Consider the following 26,448-nt stretch of genomic DNA (forward strand, 5'->3'; position numbering starts at 1 on the left):
TATGAGACACAGCCATCTTTTCACGTACTGGGAACTATATTCTCTGAAGACGAAGCACTGCTACTTGAGCGGAGTGATTTGCACAACTCTGACCGAACTCTCTGCTCCTCACCAGGGGGCTTCTTGGGTACTGCGAGCCCAGGTAGCAGTACTTCGCTTCAGAGAATATAGTTCCCAGTACGTAAAAAGATGGCTGTGTCTCATATGACCTTGTTATTTGTACACGGTGTGACTATTCAAATCACAACACATAAACATAAATGTTCACGTTATTTTATTGGGCGCAGTTTGCTAGGTGGAGCCATTCACTTCCAGTTTTTGTGCTAAGCTAAGCTAGCGGGGGCTGCGTCAGACAGAGTTACAGCACGCACAGAGATGAGAAAGGTATGCATGGACTTTTCTAACTAAATTAGATACGCTAAATAAGCTAAATTCCCAAAATGCGGGCGTGTGCCTTTAAAGTTAGCCCACTTCCTAACCAACTTGTAACTGTTTAGTTGCGGCCAGTTGCGACCTAATGGTCAGTTGTGCTTCCTTTGCTATAGGGTCTGTATTGAGTGTTGCACTTTCCCCCATTTATAGTAATATAACTGAGGTGTCTCGCAAATATCTATAATCTTTGATTTGAACCTGATACCTGATGAACCGTTCCATCTATCTCCACAGGAACGATGAAGTCTGCATTGCTGATGGGCTGTAAAAAGAAACCAGAAAAGAACATTTTAGGTGCCTGACTATTTGCATCTGACACAACATTTCACAGTTGTATCAGCTGTGGCCTTCTTTAAAAAGCAGATGTTACGTGTCTCTACCGCCATAGAGAGGCTTCTAACACATCACAGCTACCTGTAGTCAAGCCTTTAATTAAACTGCTTTGAGTCTTAACGCCTGTGTGTAACTGAATGAGTGCGTGTCTAACAGCTAAACTGGGAACTGCGGGCGTCTTTGAAGAGACTTGATACGCCTGTAAAGAAAGTGCAGGGAGAGAGAAATGAGGGGGCACGATAGAGCGCACACAGAGGATGAAAAGGACTCAGCGGGCGGCTCTGAGCTGTCTTAATGCCAAAAAGAAAAGAGAAACAGAGATGAGGATGACGAGAGGAGAAAAAACTTCAGCTCGCCGCACTTTTCGGGGTCTTGTTAAAAACTGTGGAATTTTGTTGCTCACGGCTCTGATTGGACGGCAGAGAAGGAGGCTCATTCAATAGCCATTTATGTCCCTGCTTTGACCTGCCTTGCATGCATAACAAGCATGTTGTTGTTATTATTATTATAAAACTATATAATTGTCACCTTATTTTAATGGTCCTCTTTGATATTCTGTTGACTATCAAGCCCTGATAGTCTACTAATACCAAAGTCTCACCACTGGGCAACCATGTTTGCAATGCCTCCGGGCACCTACTCCATTCTAAGCGAAGTAATAAAACATAATGTAAACACTCGGTCACGAACAAGCCCCATAATACAATACCTTTTCAATGTAATGTATTGTGCATGCAAACTTTAAGCATGTGTACAATATGTGAAGTCGTGAGCGCGCACAAAAGCATGCATCGCTCTCTCCTTCCCTCTCTATGGGCCTCTTTCCTCAGTCGCCGCCTTTCTCTCCGAGCAAAACAGGAGAGACATCTTAAAGGAGGACAGGCTTTCCCAAAACACTGTTATTAGTCTTACAGAGTCTTGTGTCATTTATTTTCAACCGCTTTCTCTGTTTGATGTGTCCATCTGGACATGCATGCATTACACCCTAAACGTCTAGATGCACTCAGTTTTAAATGTGGGGTGTTTGTGTGTAATTACAGCAGTTGGTTATTTGACGTTGTTCAAGAAGTGGGTCACTGCACCGAGCAGGTGGCTCCCCGAAGCTGCACTTTATAGGGACCAGACAAGCATTTAATCTCTGAACAGGGATTTTATATTTATCTGGGACTTTAAATCCAACGCAATGATGTAAAAACACTGCCAGTGCCTTCTGTTGTTGTTTTACATTGCTCAATAGAATTATCAGGGGACTTGACCTTTACCGTCATAACCCAAAACACAAAAATGAAAAATACTGTAATCATTTGCTTGTCTATATTTCATTCCAAGCATGTATGACTCATTTCATCTGTGGTGCACAAAAATTAAATGGATAAAACAAATACTGCCCAATGTTTGGGGACTGGGGCTGCCAATTTCCCTTAGGTAAAAAAGAGTGAAAATAGGAAATATCTTCAAATAATTTACCTTGAAGGAGCTGTGCACGAGGGTCTCATCTAGGTCGATCACCACACAGTTCTTGCCGTAGTCATTGATGCTGGCCTCAGGCAGGAGGTATTTGGTTGGAGGCTGGAGGAGGACAGACAGCAGATGAAACAAAGTGACATAAAGTAAACAGTCTTGTTTTAGAGAAGAAGAAGAAGAGGAGAGAAATGCATGCTTATCATAAGTAATCAAAAGCAATAGTGCCTCATCCACAACATGCACTTGAGATTGCAGTTGTCGACCCATGCCAATCCTGTATGATGTAAGGGATCTGGTACTTTTGGATACCCTTGAAACAACAGTTCATAGCTCTGGTTAATGTGATCCCCTGTAGTTCGGCTACACTGCCAAGTCATGTTGCCTAAGCTGGCTCTAAGCAGAACGAGGTCGTGAGAGAGAGAAAGAGAGAGAGGACGAGTAGGATGCAAGGATGTCCTTTACTAAGCCTGACCTGAGGGATCAAACAAAACAAATACACACATACAGTACTGTGCAAAAGTCTTAGGCCACCATGCCAGAATTAGATTTGTTGTTTTTTTGCAATGGTGATCATATATATAATTATTTCTCAGTCCTTTAATATAATACAACCAGAAAATACAGGAAATGTGTATATAGTATTAAAAACTGTATAAAAATGTTAACTGAAGTGTTAAGTTTTTAGGGTAAATTCCCCTTCCACTTGAGCAAACCGCAGGATCTCTTAAACCTAAATAAAATTAAATCCTAATTTATAATTTTAAAGAAATTAGTCTTTTTACTTCATTCTGCTCAAAAACGCATGCGTGTGTTTAGTGCCAAGAGAGGTCACACTAAACACTGATGATGCCTAAAGAAGACATTTTTTTTTACATATTTCCTGCATTTTCTGTTTGTATCTTAATTAAATAGATCGAAAAATAAATATGGATGGACATTATAACTTCTAAAACAACAAGTCTGGTGGTGGCGGCCTCATGTAACAATGAAAGCTAGTGTGCACAGTCATGTATATCTTAAATGCATTGTAAGTCTCTATGGATAAAATTGTCTGTCAAATGCCTAAATGTAAATACACAGCATGTGCAGGCATGCACAATGTAGCATGGATGGACATGACTGTATTAATACAAAAAATCTTGATATGTGGATCTCAGTATTGAGAGTACTGTGTGTTAAGGAAAGGTCATGAAGAACATTGTGCCCGTTTTTCAGTGCCAGTATAAAACCCCAGAGTGCCAAATCATTTTCCACCTCTATTACTTTTATCACCAAATCTGATAAATTAGTAGATAGATGTATCATTTTAAAATAGTATTATAAATTGGAATTACAAATGCAACTCATTAAATTATGAATAATCTTTATTATGTCATCTTTGAATGAGCATTCTCTGCATGACTAGAAAAAGATGCCTCATAAGAAATTATATTATTTAGTGCCCGAAAAAAGTTCCCAGCTATTAAAAGTTACCAAGGGGACTATTTTCGGGCACTGCGTTATACCATTGCGCCTGCTGCAGCCATGTTACGGAAGCAAAATCCTTGATTATTCCGCCAGAATGAGAGTATGGTTCATAGTCATATCTGCCTAGAAAATCACAACTTTAAATTTTCTGTTGGTCTTTGTACATGATGTAACTACAGAAGAGTCAAGTTTAAAATAAGAAAAATATCAAAACTCTGTGGTTATTTTTGAGCGTGATGCTAATGGTCTAATCAGATTCAATGGATTGTGCTAAGCTCTGCTAAAAGTGGTACCGCCAGACCCGGAGATCGGTTGAATGGATTCCAAAACGGTAAAAATCAAATATTTAACTCTAGGGGAGCTGGAAAATGAGCATTTTTTTTTTTAAAGTGGAGTGTCCCTTTAAGATTGGAGTTTAAGAAAATTGACAGATGTTGGAATGAGGTTAACCAATTCCTCACCTAACCCTTAACCTTAATCAGACACTTTCAAAACGAATTAGAGAGCAGATTGTTATCATCTAGTCAAATATTTCAATGATGAGCCATTCCCACCAGTAAGATCTGTTTTTTGTCTTGGGTTTCACCATTGTGGTTACAATTACAGTACAAATAAAAATTCCTGCCAGTTGTTTCTCAGCGAGGATGCTGAGTTTTTGCTTAGTAGGCAGAGGACGTGTACAGTATATCAGGATATGGGAGACCTTATCATAAGCTTTTCATAGTCACTCGCAGTCTTCCAACCTCCTTCCAGTTCAATGGAAATTAACTGCATTGTATGTTATTTAGGCAATAATGGCTTAGCAAGTGTGTTATGACTTAAATATTGTGATTTGGAAATCGCAACTGTGTTGATGTTTAGTATGATTATGGTAATACAACAGTTCTACAAAAAAGTGGCCAAGTTTGCTCTGATAAGTCGAAATATGAGCACTCTTGAAACGGTGCTTAGCAAATCAAAGATGTGTTATATAATATGAGTTATTATTGTTTTCCCCAACTGTGCTACCTTGGTTTTGTCATGAGAAAAAAATAGCCACTTGAGAATTTTTTTTATAAAAGATTATGAATAATTGTAACACAGTGTAGTGACTTGGATAATAAGACCAGAGAGATTTATAAAAAAAATATTGATTTAGGTCAAACCAATCACAGCTGTGAGTGTTTTCTAATTTGTGTTTTCTAATAAAGTGTTTCACAAGAGCAGAAATTACGTGATTCAGCTATTAGTCTGATGACAGTGTGTCTAAATACCAAGAAACATTTGATTTTATGATTCAATATCAAATAAACGCAGAGTTAGATGGAACCAAATCTCCCATGCATGCAGTGTACTGTAGTTGTATGAAGGCGGCACCTTTTGTTTTGTCATCAATCTGTTTATTATTGTGTCCGTTTATGCACATTATATTTTCCTAGAAACTGGGAATGTCTTATGAAAAAGGCGTTAAAACATCTCAAAGAAACAAAGTCATGCAGGTTTTTTTAGCATATCTAAGCAGGCATGCAAAAAAGGTAATACATACACTGGGAATAGGGTAGGTCTGGACCTGATCACACTGAGAACCAAAATGAGAGAGAGAGAGAGAGAGAGAGAGAGAGAGAGAGAGAGAGAGAGAGAGAGAGAGAGAGAGAGAGAGAGAGAGAGAGAGAGAGAGAGAGAGAGAGAGAGAGAGAGAGAGAGAGAGAGAGAGAGAGAGAGAGAGAGAGAGAGAGAGAGAGAGAGAGAGAGGTTAAAAATAGAGATACAGGGTTCAGAAATAGAGAGAAAATCCAAAACAAAGTAAAAAAAATCACAAAATCACGAATCACAAAAATTCAGCACAACAAAAACAGACAAACACACAAGTCAGACTACACATGACCTTCAAATTATATAGAGCAAAAATACAGTCAGACATGCAGAAAAAAACAGATTCTTGTTTACAGCGTCATCTTGTTCGGAGGGTCATAAAACAGAGTAGCTTGGATCACATGTTTATGTAAAATGGCAAGACACTTCTCAACAGATCACGGGTCATTTGCTGGCAAACATTCATTGTAATGCGATCCTATTCAGATCCATTTATAGCCGCCTGTACCTGCTTCGGCAGCACACAAATGTTTGTCTCTATGGACGGTGCAGAGTACACTGCCCAATATGTGTGTGTGTTTTACATTTGTGCAAGAGACAGAAAAAGCATTTCAGAGCAAACACCTGCCTTTTATATACGACCCGCATTCCATTTTAACCACTTTAGCACTGGGTCTTTACAGACTGGTAAAAATTATGCTCATTATAGATTATGCCTTATTCACAACATGGCTACAAAGCAGGTAGTGCATGGCATTTTATTGGAATTTAATGTTTCTGTACATTTTCTGTTAAAGGGATGTGAAAATAAAGCAATAAGCCCCAAGAAGCAGTGAGTTAGCAGTGCATTTTATAACAGCTAAGGGGCGTTGTTAGGCACGGCGTGAAGCAGAGTGCCTAAAACCCCCTTAGCTGTTATAAAATGCACTGTAACCCCACTGCTTTGATGGGCTTATTGCGTTTATAAAACGGTTACTTCATATGCATAGCAGGATTTCATAACATAAAACACAAATAAGGTGTAATTATACTAGTACAAATATTACTGCAACACAATGAAAATATGATTTAAGACTGTGGTGTTTATTTTTATAAATCAACATTCATCTAATTTATACATTAACATTTATATTGTGCAACTGTTGAAGTGATGATCAAATATGCGTGGAAGCATGCTGAACTCTGTCCCCGTCAGCGTTTTTTTTAAAGTCGCCATCCAGTTTTAGTTAAAATTATCTTCTTTAAATAAACATAAAATATATCAAGTGAAAGAACAGACGCTCTGCTTTACAAAACAAAATTCATTTGTTCTCTTATCACCTCTCAAAATTTCAGCTAAAAGCGGAGATAATTCCATTTTTGTAAGAGATCAAATTCAAAGCCATCAAAACTTACACTTTGTGTTTTTAGTGTTGAGAGAATGCATCAGTGTTTAAGTTGGGTAAGATCGGCACCCAGTGGATAATATCGGAAATACGGATTTGATTTATAAACTCCTCAGGGAGCGTTTTCTCTTTATTGACGAGATGACTCAACAATATTTATTGACATTTATCTGGATATCGCCATTAATTGTGCAATTGTAGACAAATTAAAAATATGATTAAAGCTGTGTTGTTTAGTCTTATAAATCAGTAAGCAGCAACAGTGGCGCAGTGATACTTATGTAATGCGGTCTGAACTGTGGATTTACCGGGGTATTTTATGACGGCTTAGAACGTGTTTCAAACAATCAGAATGAAGTACCAGAATGGGACGTTTTATAATGAAAATGTTTTCATAATTTATTCATTCTTATGTTGTTTTAGACCTGTATACATTTCTTTTTTCTAATGAACACAAAAGAAGATATTTTGATAAATAATGATAAGCTGGTGGAAACCATTTACTTCCATAGTAGGAAAATAAATCCTATGGAATTAAATGGGAACCGTTAACTTTGTGCTTACCATATTTTATCAAAATATCTTTCATCCATCATTATCCATCACAATACATTCATGGTATTTAAATTTTCATTTTTGGGTGAACTATCCCTTTAACCATGGTAGCAGCTATTTAGCAAATGTTGGATAACGACATTATTACCGTGCATTAATGCAAATTATTGAAAGTGCGTTTGGATGTCTCTACAGCACTGTGCATTGACTTTTTGTGCGTTTATCAATTTGCATAATTACTTAGTGAATCAGGCTTTAAAACAATGCACTGCAATTTATGTTCAAATAAACAAAGCGGCCACAAATCCTTTGAATTGAGTGAATTCCTAACTGTGCATAAGAAAAGCAGAGTCAAGATGGGTCAAGAAAAAGAAAAAGGGGGAACGAACAAGCTGGGAAACAAGTAATCAATCACATGAGACACATACCCAAGGCCCACTTTATTGGAATTAAAGTAGGAGTCCAGGATTGGGAGAAAAAGTGTGTGTGTGGATGAAAACCGAAGTATGTGTGTGAGGAGAAGCAGGCCCATCATTCCTAGAACTGAATGGTAAACACGGGTTCACCGAGTTTGGAACAGCTGGAAAACTTTGCGGTATGGACACGGGAACAGTGTGCACAGAGCCTGCTTTTGGGTGCAGCTCGCAAACAAGGAAAAAACGTCACTTCAGCTACACTAAGAGAAAATGTGTGACTCTAATAACAAACGGATCTGCATTACACCGATTTGAACTAAACTAGTTTTATACATCCAGCACAGATGTTTACAGAAATAGTGTCGTTAGAGAATCAAACAAGGCCTCACCTTTGGAGGGCTGCTGTTCTCCTCTGCAGGTGGAGGAAGGGAGCAGGTCTTGTTGTTGGTGGCTGGTGGTTCCACATTATAGTCCCGGAAACAGCAGAAGAAAGGACTGAAGATACTTCTGTTCCTGTGTTTCTTTAAACTGTTGTTTGACTGGGAGACTGGGACAAAGAAAAACAGCACACGTTGGATACTGCACAATGCGAACTCCTCAAAACATCTGGGGCTTTACCTTCCCTGCCCTGTAACTTAAAACCCATCAGCCTCTCATGCATCGCACGTTCACGAAGGAGGTCGCAACTGAACGGGCAGAAAGAAAAACAGCAGTGCATCCGAGTTCGTTTATTGGTTACTGTGCAAACCCCACATGACCGAACAAGTGTCCAAACAGCTTGTATTGTGGTACACACAGCACGTTTCCATAGGCAACACCGCAACCTTTGGCCCCTACATTTCCGTGTCTGCAATCCTGCGATCGTATTCAATGCATACAACTGCACGTCTTTACGTACAGCACTATGTCTAAAGTACGGTTACACAACCCACATAAAAACTTCCCTATTTGGCAAAAGCACATGTACTGGACACTTTCAAAGGAGAGCGGTGAGCAAGATGGGTTACAGATTTGATGCTGGTGGGTTGGTTACTTAAGTTTGCCTATCGTAACTTTTCTTTTAAATTGTTTAATGTAACTCATCCTCTCTCTCTCCCCATTTTTTTAAGTTGTGCAGTACTAAAATAGTGGGATACATACAGACTGTTGCATAAATCTACCTCTTTCTGGTTATATATACAGTATGTAGATCTGTTTATATATTTTGTTAAGTGTCCTCAAAAGAAATAAACAGGTAAAAGATATGGTTTATTATAATTGTACTTTACATGAAATTCATTTAAAGATGCAACTAAGATTGTAACTGTAAACTGTAAAGCACTGGTTGAGAAAATATCTGGAAAAAATAAAGTTAAAGTGACCTCACTAATCGACTAGGTGGTTCTGGATACACCGTCAAAAATAATGGTACAAAGCTGTCACTGGGGCAGTACCCTTTAAAAAAGGTCCTAATATGTACCATTTAGGTACAAATATGTATCTTTATACTGCCAATACGTATGTACCTTTAAAGTACTAATATGCACTCCTTGGGTACAAAAGGTGTACCTTTTTGAAAGGGTACTGTCCCAGTGACAACTTTTGTACCTTTATTTCTGATAATGTAATAGGGGTGTAACAATACAATATGGATCGATGCATTGATAAAATTTCTAATGATACGATGCATCAATGCTACACATAAAATATTGATATGAGCTATCTTTATTTTGACACTCTCTGCGTCCTCATTTCTTGACATAAAGTCCATCTACACCAGGGGTGTCCAACCTTTTTGTGAGCAAGGGCTACCACAATGGATATAACAATCTGGAAGCCTACTTTTTATATAGTCTACTCAAAATTGTTTTGTTTTACTTGTTGATTTTATTTTTTACTTGTTGATATGTTTTATCATTGTTTAAAATGTAAACATGCATAAAATAAGCCAAGCTAATTTAAAATATGTCATAAAAATTGAGGCATCTAATAGAATGTGCATTTTTGTGAGCTAGTGTCAGCAAGTAAATGCAATGCAGCAACAAAGCGGTTATAGGAGAGAAAACACATTTATTTATTTATTTCGAACTGAGAAAAATAAAAAAGTAAATTACAACACACACACACACACACACACACACACACACACACACACACACACACACACAAAAAAAAACCTCACCACATTTGAAAAGGGATAGGTTGAAGCCCTGGGCTTATCAAAAACATATCCCCACATCAAAAGAAGCAGAAGACGTTGTGATTGCTATCACATGCAAATCATGTAGGAAATATTTTGCATTTGGAAAATGGATTGGACAAACAGACAGAAAATCTTTGACAGCACCAGCTGAAACACTTAAGACTTTGACTGTTGCCATCATAAGCTTGATTTTATGTGACCTTTTTGCCTCATTATTTATTTTTCTTTATTTAAAAAAATTGCAAAATGTTGGGACAGATTGTGCCTTTTTTAAAGAGCTTAATGGTTCATGTTATATATTTGGGTGGCATTCATGAATTATTAAAAATGTACCCGCTTAACTAGGCTGTAATATTTAAGTATCGTTAAATTAATCAAATCTTAATTGCCTCGAAGAAATGTTCGATGTATCATGAAACATTGCATCGCTGGTGGAGATAACCGTCAAGGTATCGTATCGCAACGAACAGTTCGATTTACACCCCTATTGGTCAACTATCTAATCTTTGAGGCTGTTTACACTTGGCATTAACATGCGTTTTCGTCTATAGGATCACAAGTGGACGACGTTAATGCCAGGTGTAAACGATGTTCAAAACGTTTTGAACGCGTCCACTTTCGACCACTTTCAACCACATCCAGAGGTAGTCGAAACCACTTTCGATCGGATCGCTTTGGAGCTGCGGAACGCAATGTGGTTGAATGTGTTCGAACAGCCACACGCGACCGCCTTCTCTTTTTATCTAATTTGTGGTATTAAACACAAGTTTTACGTCTTTTTTTGACTTCTGGCGTGAACATATGGTGAACAGCGCTATTTTTAGCCTTTCATTGATAAAACTACTGCGGGTGTTCTCCGTAGTTTCGTTTTGAAAATGTGAAAGTTGCGCGATCCTATTTCATCAATTGCGCTGAAAATTCAAAGCTCCAACATATACACGTAATAAACACTGTGCAGCATGTAAACTTGCTAAACAAGCAGCGGACCCGACATAATATTAGTTTGCGTCCATATAAACTCATCATTACTCCCGCTCGCGTTTGAATGACAGCAGAGAGACTCGCCCACCGTCTCACGGACCGTCCCCTCACAGTATTCAGGACAGAGCGGTCGAAAGTGGACAAAAGAGACGGATTTAAATACCAGGTGTAAACGTAATGTGTCTCTCTTGTCCACTTGTGATCCGATCGATGAAAACACATCTTAATACCAAGTGTAAACAGCCCATTATGACCCATCCATATGGAGATGTCAGTGAGATGATTAATTCTGGTCAAACTGCTATGCCTTGTTGTTCTTTGGCGTGTTAAGTGGGCACATTAGTGGATTGGGTTTCCAGTTAGCTAGGTCAGTCCAAAATAGAGCTGCACAATTCTGAATAAAATGAGAATCACTATTCTTTTACTTAAAATAAAGATCACGATTCTCTCACGATTCTTAAAAACCTTTTTATTTGTAATGATATATGGTTTGCTAAGTAGTATCATCTTGTTTGAATCCGAAAAAATCCCACACTCCAGAATAAGATCCTCTTTTTGGTACTAAAACAAAGTCAGGTTCTTGTCAGACGTACCAGCGCATTGCTCTTCCTCCCTCAATCTCTTTAGTTTCTGTTTCTTTCTGTCTTACTTCTCGGCGAAGCATCCGCTGTACCGGTGGAGCGAAAACACCAGCACATGGCTTGCGTCCGGTTTTAGTGATTGCGTGTTGTCGCAGAGACTGCATCTTTCCTACTTGAAAAAATATTTACCTTAATCGTAGAAATGCTGGATTAAGATAGTTTGGGGGGTCCAATCGAGATCACGATCTTTTAACGATTAAACATGCAGCTCTAGACTCAAAAATGTTTTCATCATTGCAGTCTGTGGAAATAAAAGCCTGTGGTGGCACCTTTAAGTGGCTATGGTCAACCGATTAAACATTTTCATTAAATCACACTATAGTGCAGTGCAGTTTAGACTTTCTGAAGAAAACAGTGATGAAAAAGTTTGTGATTTCAAAGCTGTTATTGAGTATTTTAAAGCCACTGCTTTCATCAAAATTGCAAAAACATTGGTTCCATGTATGGTTGCCAGGTTCCCCACACTGCCATTGCAAAACAGACATTCCCACTCCAAACTTGCACTAGATGGGATCCTACCAACAAAAAGATTGATGCTTTAGCTTTTTTGGGAAATCCAAACAAACAAATGCCTGCATATTAAGATAAGGAAATAAGGAAAGCATGTAGAGTTTCATGTAAATGGTCATATCCTTGTAAGCCTTGTAAAATCTTATGTTAGGATGTATTTTTAAGACCATTCGACAGTCTTTCTCACTATGTATAAGGTCTTATAGGGAAGTCCTAGGATTTTGTGATTAACTTTATTATTTGCTCAGGAATGTATATTCTAGATAACTACATTAACTTTAATGCTTATCTAAAACTTGCTGGGTTGCTGCTGCTCTTGGCTTAGAATTAATGTATTGTACAAAAGCTTTATAAACTCAATGGGCCCTATCTTGCACCCAGCGCAATTGACTTTGTCAGTGACGCATGTATCATTCGTATTTTGCGCCGGCGCACAGCGGGGTTTTTCCCTCCACAGATGCACGTCAGCAAACTAGGGAATGAACTTGCGCTCCCTGGGCGGTTCAGCGCAAAAAGGAGGCGTGTTGCGGCGCAAACCATCTCTTATGCTATTTTGCAGTTTTAAAAAACAATTGCGCTACTAACCAAAAAAAACTAGTCTAAAGTCAGTGGCGCGTTGCGCGTGGTTCATTATGCTATTTTAAGGGCGCATGCTTGACCATAATGTATAGCGTGCACAACGCGCATACACTTTGCTTATCTAATCTACACAGATGCAACAGTTATTTTTGCAAATCATAAATTGTTACACTTAAAAATATTAATACACGAGATAAGGGGAATCATAGTGGTGAGCGTTGTGGTGATAGTTTTTATTTATTCTCATGCAAATAACGATTAAAATATTTTCATAACTTTGTTGTGTGGCTGTATTACGTTTATTTTATGTAAATAATAGTTAAAATGTTTTCATAAGAAACCTTAATGTATATGAACTTGATTTGAAAGAGTACTTTTGGGTTGGACCTTGCTTGCGTTTCTTGGGTCCGATTTCAAAGCCCCCAAACCCTTTCAGCGGTGAGGGTGGACGCAGCGATGTCCTCTGCTGGCGTCAAGTCCTGAGGCAGATCCACCTCCCGTTACACGGCGTGCCCGATTTATGCTGGCAAGCGTGGGATTCCCCCGTACAAGGACGTCGGTCTCCTCGGCTGTGAACCGCTCCTGGCGTGCGCCTGGTAAATCCGTCATAATAATAGCAACCCGCCATGGAACTTGCGCCCTTGCGTTTAAAGGGAATGTTGGCTAGCGTTCTGATTGGTTTATTTGACGTTACGCCCAAACCACACCTATGAATAATGAACCTACTTCAGACCAACCCCTTATTGATTTGCGCCCGGCGCAAGAGTTATTTCTCACGCCGGGAAAATAGCAACAGCGCCCAAGATCCGCCCACAAACTCACTTGCGCGTTGCGCTTCGCACTTGCGTTTCAGATCGTTAAAATAGAGCCCAATGTGTCTAACCTTCTTACATAAAGGTTAAACAAATATAAGACCCTTGAGCCATGCGAGTCTCAATCTCATAATGGAAGAAGCATTAGGGTAATAGCTATCAGCAGCTGTCTGATTACTGCTATTGGAAAATACATAAGGTCACAGAAAGCATCAGACCATGACAAAATCAGCTTCCCGTGGCCCTGTACAGTGACAGCACTGTTTGATGAAGCTCTAAGTCCAGCGCAACAGCATTATTCTGTATAATGATTCACAAACAAATTGAGTACATGATTGGCCACCTGTTTCTGACATGACAACATCTAAAAAAGGGATACATGACAAACATATCCTTTATATTTATAGGGCACCTACAGTATTATGCAAATGTACTTTTACAGTGAGTTAGAGCAAAAGTGTGTTGGAAATAAAAAGAAACTCATTTTTTAATCCCCATTTAATCAAAGTGGTCTCATTAGACATGCTGTTTTGATACTCTTGTTAATGTGATGTCACACTGATAAAGCCCCGTCCACGGCCACTGACTGACAGTCCTGCAATACAATAGTTTCCACACTTAGCAAGTTGTACGCTGTCCGAGATAGTAAGATACGACTGTCTCAGACTGTGTTTATTTTAAATCAAAGTGCTCACTGTCTCATTTGGCAAGGGAGGGAGGAGCAGTAGCTCATTTGCATTTAAAGGTACAGACCAGAAAAATATTCACTTTTACTCCACAACTTGTCTTCTTCCTTCGTGTGACGAGCCAACGCGACCTCACGTAATTGCGTAATGACGTGGAAAGGAGTGTTGTGGAGAAGTTGTGGTTTAAAAGTTATTTTTTTCTTGCTAAAAATGACAATCGTTTCACTAGATAAGACCCTTATGCCTCATTTGAGATCGTTTAGAGTCCTTTGAAACTGCAATTTTAAACTGCATTAAAACTGTTAAGTGTTGGGGTCCATTAAAGTCCATTAAAATGAGAAAAATCCTGGAATGCTTTCCTTAAAAAACATAATTTCAACAAAGAAAGACATCAACATTTTGGATGACATGGTGGTGAGTAAATTATCTGTTTTTTTTTTTTAAGAAAATTGACTTATCCTTTAAAGGTGCAGTATGTAATTTTTAGAAGGATCTCTTGACAGAAATGCAAAATAATATACACAACTATACTATCAGGGGTGTATAAAGACCTTTCATAATGAACCGTGATGTGTTTATTAACTTAGAACGAGACCTTTTAATCTACAAGGGTCCCCTTACATGGAAGTCGCCATTTTGTGCCACCATTTTTTTACAGAAGCCCTTAACAGTAAAATATTTTTACTAAGTTGTCTCTGACGATGACATGTTGGTCCAGCGGCGGCTACCGTAGCTTTTTATGTGTTTCAAAAGCAAGGGGTGAGCAGTGGACTAAGCCATTGGTTGCAATTAGCATCCTCACCACTAGATGCCGCTAAAATTTACACACTGCACCTTTAAGGCATCTTTATGTAAATAATGTACAATAGCAAAAGTGTGTTGATGCAAGAACGCTTTACTGATATTATAAAATAAAATACCGTAGTCTATAGTCTACCTCAAGTAAACAAAGCAAAACAGCGTAGCCGTAGAATATGTCTCTTTTGTTTTAAATAAACAGTCTCAGGTGGAGCAAGTGATTGTAAACAAACTGCAGTCTATTCGGATAAAAATAATTTGAGGGGTTGGATGGGTGTGTACTGTGTACTAAAACTCACCAGCCACAGCCAGACATCAGGGCCAATAGATCATCTGATTATATTTCACTGAAATATAATAACCTCGCAATTTACAAGCTGGGCTCTGAGGTATAACGGCACATAAATGAGTTGAACAACCTTCTCCAGAGTCTTGAAAATGTTTTATCAAGGGTGAATTAACCATGTATTTAAAAACATAATAGCAGGCATAACGGCAAAAAATCTTAGAAGTGAAAGCTAATAGTACAATCCTCAAGCTTATTATATTGAGTAACTAATCCCAGTGTGTATACACATTCAGTCTGTCAAAACACATGGTGCTGTCAAAACTCTGGATTCTGTCTCTTGAAATTGGACCAGGCGGTACGATCTCCACACCCACATTCCCAAAACGCATTCCTGTGTGATTCCTGCTTCCTGTGCCTCCATTTTAAGGCTGCTGGTACTTTTACGCCTTGATCAAATACCATGTGCAATAATATAATAATATCCAGGTGGGAAGGCCACTATGGAAGGGCATACAGAAGATTGGCTGATTGATAGAGGCATCCTAGTAAGCACATTACAGTAGGACAAGTGGTTGGAAGTTATCACATTAGAATAAGGGAGCCACACGCCTGTCTGTTTACTCTAGTATGCACATGAAGAGCTGACTGACATGTTTTCTTAAAATGAGCATTTTAATCATTTTGTAATACTAAAACATTTAACTCTACATAATGCATACTGTTTTATACACTATTTTTGAGAGAAAAAAAATACTAGGCAATGTATTAAATGCAGAAAGCATTAGGACTGCATTTCAAACACAGGCACAAGTTTTCCACACAAATATACCCATCTAAAAACATATTCTTTGGCAGGCCACAGGAATGTGGCTGGAGTAAGTTTGCATGGCAATGCCCGGTCTTTTACTCTCTCTCTCTCTCTCTCTCTGCACTTAAGCAGTGTTATGTATTCTATTCAAATTCAACCATGCTCCACAAACTGTTGTTAACAGACAGCTGTATTCAACCCTGCATGAATGCAATCATTTGTCAAACAAAGTAGAGGTATCACAAGAGACAGCCGAACGAGAACAGAGAAAAAAAACGCAGAATCCTTCTGAAACCAAGCGATAAAAATCCTGAAGTCTACAAGGGCCCGTTGGTTCTGAGACATTTGACTGACAGCTGTCTTTTCGGTACATCGCCATGTACAAAAATAGCAATGCATGGGAAAGTGTTGCTATACAGAACAGACTAGCAAAGGCATATTCTGACAATTCCCGATCACCCACATCCACATGCTTTTCTATATATCCAGAACTTTGGAGAAACAGTTTAGCTAGTGAAACTAGAGCTAAATTCCCCTATGAGTGAGAGTGAGGTAATGCAAACAGTCCAATGGGTGTGTACGGTCTCTCTTGTGGCCGGAAGAGGAACGCAGAGGAAATTCCTCACATTCCTGACAGGAAGAGATAATAACCCTCTGACCTACAGCGTGGAAAAGGCCATCTGTAAAGAACACAGATCCCAGGGTAGAAACTGAAAGCAGTCGGGATGCAAAAGCAACGTGTTTGTCAGGGGATCGTGGTGTTAGGAAAATGCTGGAAAGATTAAATGATGGCAAATAAAGAGTTTACACAATAAAAACAGACATAGGTTAACTGTAAAATGAAGTACGGTTGCTTTAATAAATCAGATGGAAACACGCTCATCCCACTGTGATCAAACAATCAGAAATCTGAGCTGATAAAAAGCAAGTTAACAAATCTGTGCCTCTTCTTGATTTGATAGCTAAAGGGGAACATGGAAAATCCATATATTCACAGAGATTAACTGTATCCACCCCTACACTGTATCATTGCACTCAAGCCCTCCTTGTTGTCTTAGTGGGGCCAGATTGCTGAAATCTTCCCTCCGGCTGGTTTTCTCTGCCAGATGAGAATTAAAGATCCAGGTCTTACATCATTGGTTTAAATGTTTGCATATTCTGAATGCAGCTCACGTGGTCGTCCTCTGTTCTGCTGGGATGATGTAAACCAGAGGACACCACAGAACAGAGACGGTCTACAGATCAAGATATAAATGATCGTTATTGTCTTGAGGATTTCGGTCATGCCTAGAAGCATGTTTTTAATTCCTGCATCTCTGGGTTGTCTAAAGAATTGCACTTCAAGCCTAATCCACACGGACACGGGTATTTTTATAACGTGACTTTTTTGCGCAGATCGGCCGTTTGTCCACACAAAAACGCAGTATCAGGGCATTGAAGAAGGTAAAACCAGGGTTTTTGCATTGCGACGTAACTTTTATTACAGTGAAGGCTTCTGATTGGCCAAGGTGGCTGTACGATTTGGGTTATATCACTGCCTGCTGGTGTGGCATGCTCTTGAGAGTGCTTGATAGTGTGTTTTTGCTTTTTCATGTGGACGGAGATTTCTTTTAAACCGAGCATGTGTGGACAGGATTTATTTGGAGGAATCTCCTCCGATTATAAAAATACCCATGTCCGTTAGGGCAAGTGGCAAGGGCCTCACGATACGATACATGACCATGATGCAATGTATCGAGATACGATACAATACAATGCGCTGCATGTTGCGATACAGTGCAATACTTTTTCTTTTTTTAATCAAAAATTTAAAAAAAACAGAGCTGACTTTTTTTGTACTTTTTTTTAAGCCAAAGTGCTTCCACACATCAGCTTTGAAAGCTGCAGGTGTTTTTACATTTTCTGCCTTTTTCTCACTCCCGAATGGCCCAGTTTGACAGACTGGACAGCGACAACTGGACAGCAACAACTACAATAGTGGCGGAGGAGGTCGTTTGATGCACACAGAGGAATTTGATGGAAAAAAATACTGATAGTAGAGATAGAAATATCGACACACTATCGTGGAAAATTTTATCTTTTTTTTTTTTGCACAGCCCTAGTGTCTGTGTGGACTAGGCTTCAGTAATTGGTCCTAAATAAGGTTGTACAAAGTTGCAACAAATATATTACATTATTTCAAAAGAAATATTGAATATGTAACATTTTTAGATCTTTTACAATGTTTGTGTCATACCTCATATTCATATGTTCGTGTCATATTAATATATTTGCTCTTAAAAGGGTGCTTTTTCAAATGAATCAAGTAACTTGAATTGTATTCACTGAATTTTTTTTAGTAAATTCACAACACAAAAAACTAAATAAAATCTGCATTACGAACAATATGCACTTGTTTTCTTAAAGTCTGTGTGAAGTCAATTCAGAGAATTGCTTCTAAACACTTCATAAATGTTTGTAATGTATTGTTCAGGAATTTAGAATTTTTTTGGGCAGGCCTAAATCATGTCTCAGTGATGCAATGAAGCCCCTAACACCATCACGAGCATTCATTCTGGATTTGAAAATTAAGAGACGCCCCTTTCTCCTGAGTGGGCATGGTTTCAGTGCCGACAGCGGACCCCCAGCATTTGAGAGCAGAAAATCTTGACTATTTTATTTTATTTACTTTTCAACATTCAAATTTAGATGGGTATTAAATAACACTTTTTTTGTGGTGTGAAAAACTGAAAACACATTTAATATCAGACTTTAAAACTGTTTTCTGCAAACTTGTCTTCTGACATCAAATTGCAAGGTCTTTGGGTTGAAGTCAAACTGACATTATCAACAAAATCAGACCCAACAGCATGCACAAATCATTATTTTACCATTACCATTAAGATTACCATTGCAAATCAGGGTAAGATAAGCAGAAAGCTTTCAACATTGCTCAATAATAGATTTTATGTATATGATATATTTACAGATACTTATGAGGAAAATAGCAGAAAGGCGTTTTGTCTATTTATTGTCTTTGTCTTTACTGCTTCATTACACCTCACAAATAATTCAGACTGCAAACTCACAGGTAAAATATCAGGAAATATCAGGTTGCGTGCCACAGTAGATTCAGCAACAGCTTTGAACAGTGGTAAAGAAAACACTACTGTATCAACTTCCAATAACACATTTGTTCACAAGTAAACACTTGTTCAAAGCTTGTTTGGCCTTACCAATTATTACTATCAAACTATGTGGCATTTTGCTTTGGAGATAACTAACATATATGTTTATAGCATTTTGAGAGTAAATAAGATTGTTGCATACATGCACACACATGCTGTAATTTTTTGTTTCTTGCATCGACTTGAAGGCTAAGTGTGTTTTAAATAACCAACACATGAGGTAACAGAGATGAGACGAAAATAAAAATAATGGAATTTGATATTTGAATAAAAGCCCCACTCAACTGGTTGGCCAAACAAAATCAATTACTGCAAACTTTTCGTTGGAATTGTCCTATTTTGCCTCTAACAGACAAATAATAGCAAATGTCATGGGTCAGAGTCCCACGATCACACATATTGATAAACTGTATGCCTTGTAATGCACTGTAAGTCGCTTTGGATAAAAGCATCTAAAAAAAAAACATAATTCAAACACATTTCTGTTTGTTTGCCAAACTGTGGGTCACTGATGTTGTCCATGTGGTTCACGAAGTTCACCTAAAATATTTGGTGCATTATTCCTTGCAAGGACGTATTTACATGAAAAGAATCTTCATGACATGTCAGCTTTGTGCATTTTTCAAGTAAGACTACATCCTTGGTGCGTGTTTCAATATGGCTTCTATCTGTAGTGTTGCGTAATACGTTTGCATGAGCAATATTACTTTAATAACGCTGGGGTGTTTCCCATGCATATTCATGAAAAGTACATCACAACAAACAGTGATGTAAATGATTTGATCTTGTCCCAAACTGCTCGCCCCTGACAGAATCACAACACTGCCACGTCAGGGGAGGTGCAGACCTCGTTCCTCCTGTGAGTTTACTATGTACCGTATTCTCGATGACCACCGCAGGCTAAGTTGCCGCAGCTGAAGCGGGAGGAGAAATGAAGGATGTGACAGGAACGGGGGAATTAGCCATCGAAAAAAATAAGAGGGATCTAACTATTCCACCCTGTTACGCAACACATGGCCCACATTGTTTTCATAAGGCAGAGGCATAGCAGATGAGAGAGAGACAAAGAGAGATATTGATGGGGTGGAAAAGAGAAAAACATTACGAAACAGTTTCTTAATTATTGTGCTGCTTTCTAGTAAAGCAAAGATATAAAATACTTTACAGGAAGATATTGATACTTAATCCAATGCCACTCTCATTTTTTCCTGTACCCATTGAATTATTCTAGTATAATGCACACCCAAGGTGGAAATGTGGCACGACGCGAAGCAAGGGTGCATTATTTTCAAATATCTCAAAGGACCGGAGCCAATTATTCCGCTTATACCACGGTTACCACAAACATTGCTCTGGTGCCTATTTTTAAGACATTTGACAGGTCAGGTGTGTGGTTTACAGAAAAATAATCAACACCCATGGAACATTTCTCAGCCAATCAGAATAAAGCATTCAACAGGCCCGTTGTATAATGCTAACTGTTGTTCTGTCACACGTCTTTGCGGAGATCGTCTAATAATTAGGCTACCTACAGAACGTGCAGGGGTAAAGTCGACATCATATTTAATGTTAGTGATGATGAAGCGTCATTACTTCAGAATCTAAAGATGTAGAGATTAATTCCCCATAGCCACATTTGTCCAAGTTTATGTCTCTTAAAGAAACAAACAGTAACCCTAACCCAAGCTAAACAAAACCTAACCCAAGCTTATCTATATACAGTTTCAAAGTAGCTTCCCCAATACTGCTTAGAGCACTGGTGCTCTTCTTCGTATAACTCTCAAGAGGTACGTTCACCGTTAAATGTAGTTCACCTTCACTTTAAACTCACTGTAATACATAATGGCACTGTTTAAATACTGTCTCACACACACACAGGGATAGGGGGTTGTACTTCAAAAGAATGAGCGTTATAGGAATAGTTCACCCCAAAATGAAAATTTTATTGCATATTTAACTCACCTTCATGCTGCCCCAAATTTAATTGGTTCAGACATGTTGAGTCCTGTATAAGCCAATAAATTGACAAAATTAAAAAAATATATATCTTTGTGGTCAACTCAAGAAATACATATACATATGAAATGTAATGAATGTAAATTTTCATATTACAAATGCGATTAATATTTGCAATACTCAATGTGTGCGATCATCTCGCATCCACCACACATCTGCCAATTACATCATCTTATGCAAAAGGCGGTTGTGCATTACAAAGGGTCTACATCATCAGAACATGTTTTGGTCAAGTCCCAGTCAAGCTTTAATGTTACTGCGGTCCTCCAGTTTCAAGACACTGTTAGTGTTAATCCCTTACAGGGCTAAACATAAAGGACTGCCCGGTGGCCCGGGGCCAGCGTGAGAGAAGCAGACATTGGAAGCAGACATTTACTTGGGTAAAACACGATGAAATAAAAAATGCAGTGTTTTGCACAGTTTGCCATTAGTTTATAGGTAAAGTTGGGATACAATAAAAAAAAATGTGACAGTCACTGAAATCTTTTTTTTGGCAGGGCACTGAACCACTGGCCAGACTGGGCCAGTATAAAAAAATATTTGCGTTTAGCCCTGCCTTAGCTATTACAATGATCTCATCCATGGCAATATAGTTAAATATAATTAAGAGATATTGACAAAAAGAAATGCTCAGGGTGTAAGTGCCCAAAAAGAAATGTGATCTGCTGCATAAACTGCACACAAACACATGCTTAAATGCAAATGTTTAACTGCAACTCCCAAAGTGTACTAAGATGCCAAATACAGAAAGCTGACACACAGTTATTCACACTTATGTAACACATACACACATTCAGTGCCATTGAGAGATGAACTCAGCATGGTGCCAGTATCATTTCACAAGTGGCAATGAAGCCCACTCACTCTATCTGGCCCTGATAGACTCCGGCTGAAGACTATTCAATATCCTCGGCATCCTTTTAACACCTCTGTCAGTCTTCCAGAAGCCCTCTATGATTAAGTCTTATGAGATGACATTAAAAATTAAATGGAGGAAGAGCGTGTCTACAAAGAGCCGTGGTTTGAATTAAGATGGGTGGGAACAATGTTTTATACACATAATTTCCCAAAAGCTGAATCTCAAAAGACACAATGCAGAACTCCAAGATCCAGCCACGCTTCCCAACACTGCTGTACATAGCTGGCGTGAAATACTAACTTGCTAAAGTGCACCTGTTTTGAACCTTTTTCAGGCAATCTGATTTTTTTATTCTAAAGTACAAATAAAAAAAACAGAGCCATACAACTTGGGCTGACTCACACACTGTCGACTTTGATGAATAAGTATAAAATGTGACACCCTGATGGATCCTCCTCAATCAGGTCCACCCACTGCCTTGATGCTCCTAATAAAAGCAGATCGATATTTCTGGTTGACCGTCATATTGAGCTGGATTCCCATTTTTCCCTTTATAAATTGGAACTGGACTAGACCTTAGTTATATTAGGACATTTATAGGGATAGTTCGGCCAAAAATGATATTAAACCCATGATTTACTCACCCCCAAGCTGTCCGAGTTGCATATGTCCATCGTTTTTCAGACAAACACATTTTCGGATATTTTAGAAAATGTTTTAGATCTTTCAGTTGATTAAATGTAATGTTACGGGGTCCACCCATAGTACAAGACGGCTCCAGGATGATAAAAAAAGGTCTTCTGAGGGTAATCCGTGCGGTGTTGAAATATCCATATTTAAAACTTTATTAACGAAAATAAATACCTTCCGGTAGCGCCGCCATCTTAGACTCCTCTGTATTCAGGAGAGAGTATTAGCGTAGTGTACGCACTTTTCTTAGAGACGAATGACAAATTCGGAGGACGGAGGCACAGAGCAGCAGCAGAGTAGCCTCCGTAGGCTGCGTAAGCTCTCATCCTGAATGCGGACGCGACTAAGATGGCGGCGCTACCGGAAGGTATTTATTTTCGTTAATAAAGTTTTAAATATGGATATTTCTACAACAACAACGTGCAGATTACCCTCAGAAGACCTTTGTTTATCATCCTGGAGCCGTTTGGATTTAATTTGTGAAGGATGGACGCAATTTTTTTGGACTTGAAGGTCGTGGACTATGGGTGGACCCCGTAACATTACATTTAATCAACTGAAAGATCTAAAACATTTTCTAAAATATCCGAAAATGTGTTTGTCTGAAAAACGATGGACATATGCAACTCGGACAGCTTGGGGGTGAGTAAATAATGGGTTTAATATTATTTTTGGCGGAACTATCCCTTTAAGTAGTTTTTCCTGTCCAGGAAAACGCCCCATGACGAAGTAAGATGGCAATTTGTAAATATTTTATAAAGCGGCTGATATGTATGAATTTGCATGATCTCGTTTGCATTTGAAGTACGACCTGCTTTAGGGGCTTTAATTGTGCTTTTATCGTATAATCGTATGTCCTTGTATGATTCACATTGTACGAATAAAAGTAAAATACTTACAAATTCCTGTGGGCTCAGGCTGGAATGCATTGTAGCCACTAACAGCTGTGTTTATTTGCATGAACAGTCTCCATTGTAGACAGGTAACAAGTACAAAAACACCCAATTATTTCTGCTGGATGCACAATTCCCAATCTGACAGGTTGGTCGTGAATGCCTATGCTATATAGCATGCTGCAGACAACCACAATCTGCCTTACTGTATTTGGACTCTATGGGCTCTATCTTTCACCCGGCGCAATGCAGCGCAATGCGCGACGCAAGTGTCTTTCGCTAGTTTCCACCCTAATTTTCACGTTCAGCGCCGCGTTGTTTAAATAGCAAATGCATTTGCGCCCCCTTTTGCGCCCATGGGCGTTCTGGTCTGAAAATGAGGTGTGTTCAGGCGCATTGTTGGCGCGTTGCTATTTTGAGGCAACTAAAATAGACTACGCCATTGACCAACAAAAACCTGGTCTAAAGTCAATGGCGCAATGTGTTTTATGTTATTTAAAGAGCGCATTAGTATGCGCCTATAAACGGGAGGACAACGCGGGTTTGCTTATCACAAAGTACATAAATGCGCAGCAGCACAAAAATGCTTTTAAATATGAAAGATTAAAGGACTGAATGTAAAAGATTATTATTGAGTCTCTTGGACATAAATGAGGACTAATTATGAGACGTTAGAAGGCGCAAAGAGTTGCTTCACCTGCAGCCTGGTAAGTAAATAAATGCTTTGCTTTGAACAAATGCGTCTGTTTTAAAATGTTTTTTTATGCTACCTCACGGATTTATTGTATATGATGACTCTGTACCTGCGGATATGGTGAGATGAGAAACATTTTTAAGTAATGCTTAAAAAAACTCTTTGCTAAAAAAACGCTGTCCAAAGTGCTGAAACGTGAGGAGAGCCGTTTGTAAATTCTTTATCTCCTGTTTGTTACAAATAAAGTATTTTTAGAGTACAAACCTTATCTTACATACTTGTAAATTATTTTTTGATGATATTGGATAGCCATACATTTAAAGCAATTACAAGCTTGCTTTTTACTTCCATGACTAAAAGAAAACGGGTTTTAAAGGTTTTAATTAAAAAATAACAATTTCAATACAAGTGAAAAACAACACAACTATTTAACATTAATCTTAAACTGGGGATCTTCTTCCTACGCTTAGTTTTTCAGTTTACAAAGTTCGTCATCTAAATAGGGATTAGACATAGCGCAAGAGCAACTTGCTTTTAAAGGGGATGAGAGCTGTGACTCTCATTGGTTTACTGCACGTTACGCCCAAAATACTCCCATTACAATAGGACCAACCCTTTTCGACCATGCGCTCGGCGCAAAAACCATTTTTCCCGTCGTTAAATTAGCAAAAGTGGATTCGGACACGCCCATTTAGACGTTGCGCTGTGCGCTTTAGACAATGCGCTTAGATCGTTAAAATAGGGCCCTATATCTCTCCACCATTATGAATTTGGTACCTTAATTGGATCTTTAAAAACCTATAAAAGTGTGCTCAACTAAACTGCGCATCTGTATAAATGCCTGGTTATGAATTACATCGACCATGATCTATAGAAAATGTATGCACGCATCTGTTTCTAATAAACTTCCTGCTTTCTGTGGATGATAAAAGTAAGGTTACTGCACCAGGCAAACAGCGAAAACAATAACGGGCCTAATTTACATAAAAGGTAGCCGTGTTTTAAATGAAGAGAATGACAGTGATTTAAATAAGATTAAGTAGCAACCATATTTCCCTCTGTTGTGAGGCATATCTATAATGTTGCATAAGGGTTTGTAAACTCTTTGTGTAATGTGAGCTTGTAGGAGATGCCAGGCAGCTTTAAACCGGCAAAAAACCATAAGCTGATAAGCATCCATGCTCAAACGCTTCCTAATCTGATTAAGGTAAACAACTCGTGCAATGATACCCGACAAAGTCAAGACTTATTAAAGCAAAGCTGGTCAGTTTGACTGCAACGCTACACCAAAGCATAAAGCATTGCAGTGCATTTGATTAAATTCAATCATATCCCACGAGGACTGCCTCAGGATAGTCTTCAAGTGCTGGGGAATCTCTGCCTGCTGAATTCTATTAGCAGATGTCATGGTCATATAAAGTATTTACAGAAAGCAGAGCACAATGGGGAAGCAATATCTCCTTAATGCAATTCAATAATGTGGTAAGTTCACTGTCAAACAACTTGCGCAGCTAAATAAATCCATGCCACTCAATGATTTGGATGCACATTTAAAACAAATACGCTAAAATGTGCACAAAGGGTGTGCCAACAAAATCCCCCTGCACCGTGAAGCCTGCATAGAGATGATAAACCATTTGACTTTTGCAACAAGCTGCATAAACCAAACGTCAACCAAAGACTGATTATAAACAAACTAATGAAGAGTCCTCGCTCTAGATTACTCGTGGGACTTAACTTCACGTCATGTGAATTTTCTCCTTGAGTTGAATATTTTCAACTTGCGCAGAAGACGTGTTCGAGGAAAATTGCTTGTGTTCGCACCAATCTGCTGCCCAATTTGCGTTATTCGCATCACCCTGCATGAATTTGCGTTTTTGCATTGACTTTGTATGTAATCTACTTGCGCAAATAATTCAATTAGCTTCTGGTGTGTACACAACATTAATTATAGTTGAAATGCTATCATATTTTGTGCAGACAGGTTATTTTGTTGTAAATAAAAAAGCCTGTCAACCTTTAACAACAGACGTTTCATCCATTGTTTCCTCTATGTTTCTTACTGACACAACCCCAACTCGTAAACTCTGGGCTTTTACAACATCCTATATCAACTGTGGCACACGAGACAGAGTTTGTCTCGAAACTCCAAGCAATGAGATTCCAGTGGAGTTAAACTCCATCCATAATGCATAAGGTTACAATCCATAAGCACCAAC

At 38.6% G+C, this 26,448-nt stretch overlaps 2 protein-coding genes across 3 annotated transcripts in view; one reads left to right on the top strand and one right to left on the bottom strand.

Annotated features, from left to right (window-relative positions):
* sec22c (SEC22 homolog C, vesicle trafficking protein) overlaps positions 1–26,448 on the top strand; it is a 108,991-nt gene that overhangs the window by 12,301 nt on the left and 70,242 nt on the right. The window lies entirely within an intron of this gene.
* Positions 1–26,448, bottom strand: part of ctdspla (CTD (carboxy-terminal domain, RNA polymerase II, polypeptide A) small phosphatase-like a) — a 35,181-nt gene that overhangs the window by 5,524 nt on the left and 3,209 nt on the right. The window contains exons 2-5 of one of the 2 annotated variants that reach the window (XM_065258126.2): positions 8,014–8,171; positions 5,222–5,254; positions 2,233–2,334; positions 638–694 (exon numbers count right to left, since the gene is read on the bottom strand). In XM_065258126.2, coding sequence (XP_065114198.1) covers positions 638–694; positions 2,233–2,334; positions 5,222–5,254; positions 8,014–8,171 — 350 coding nt within the window. The remainder of the gene's footprint in view (positions 1–637; positions 695–2,232; positions 2,335–5,221; positions 5,255–8,013; positions 8,172–26,448) is intronic. The other variant, XM_065258127.2, reaches the window with a different exon arrangement.

This window comes from Paramisgurnus dabryanus, chromosome 22 (genome assembly GCF_030506205.2).
Source record: "Paramisgurnus dabryanus chromosome 22, PD_genome_1.1, whole genome shotgun sequence".
Taxonomy (NCBI): Eukaryota; Metazoa; Chordata; class Actinopteri; order Cypriniformes; family Cobitidae; genus Paramisgurnus; species Paramisgurnus dabryanus.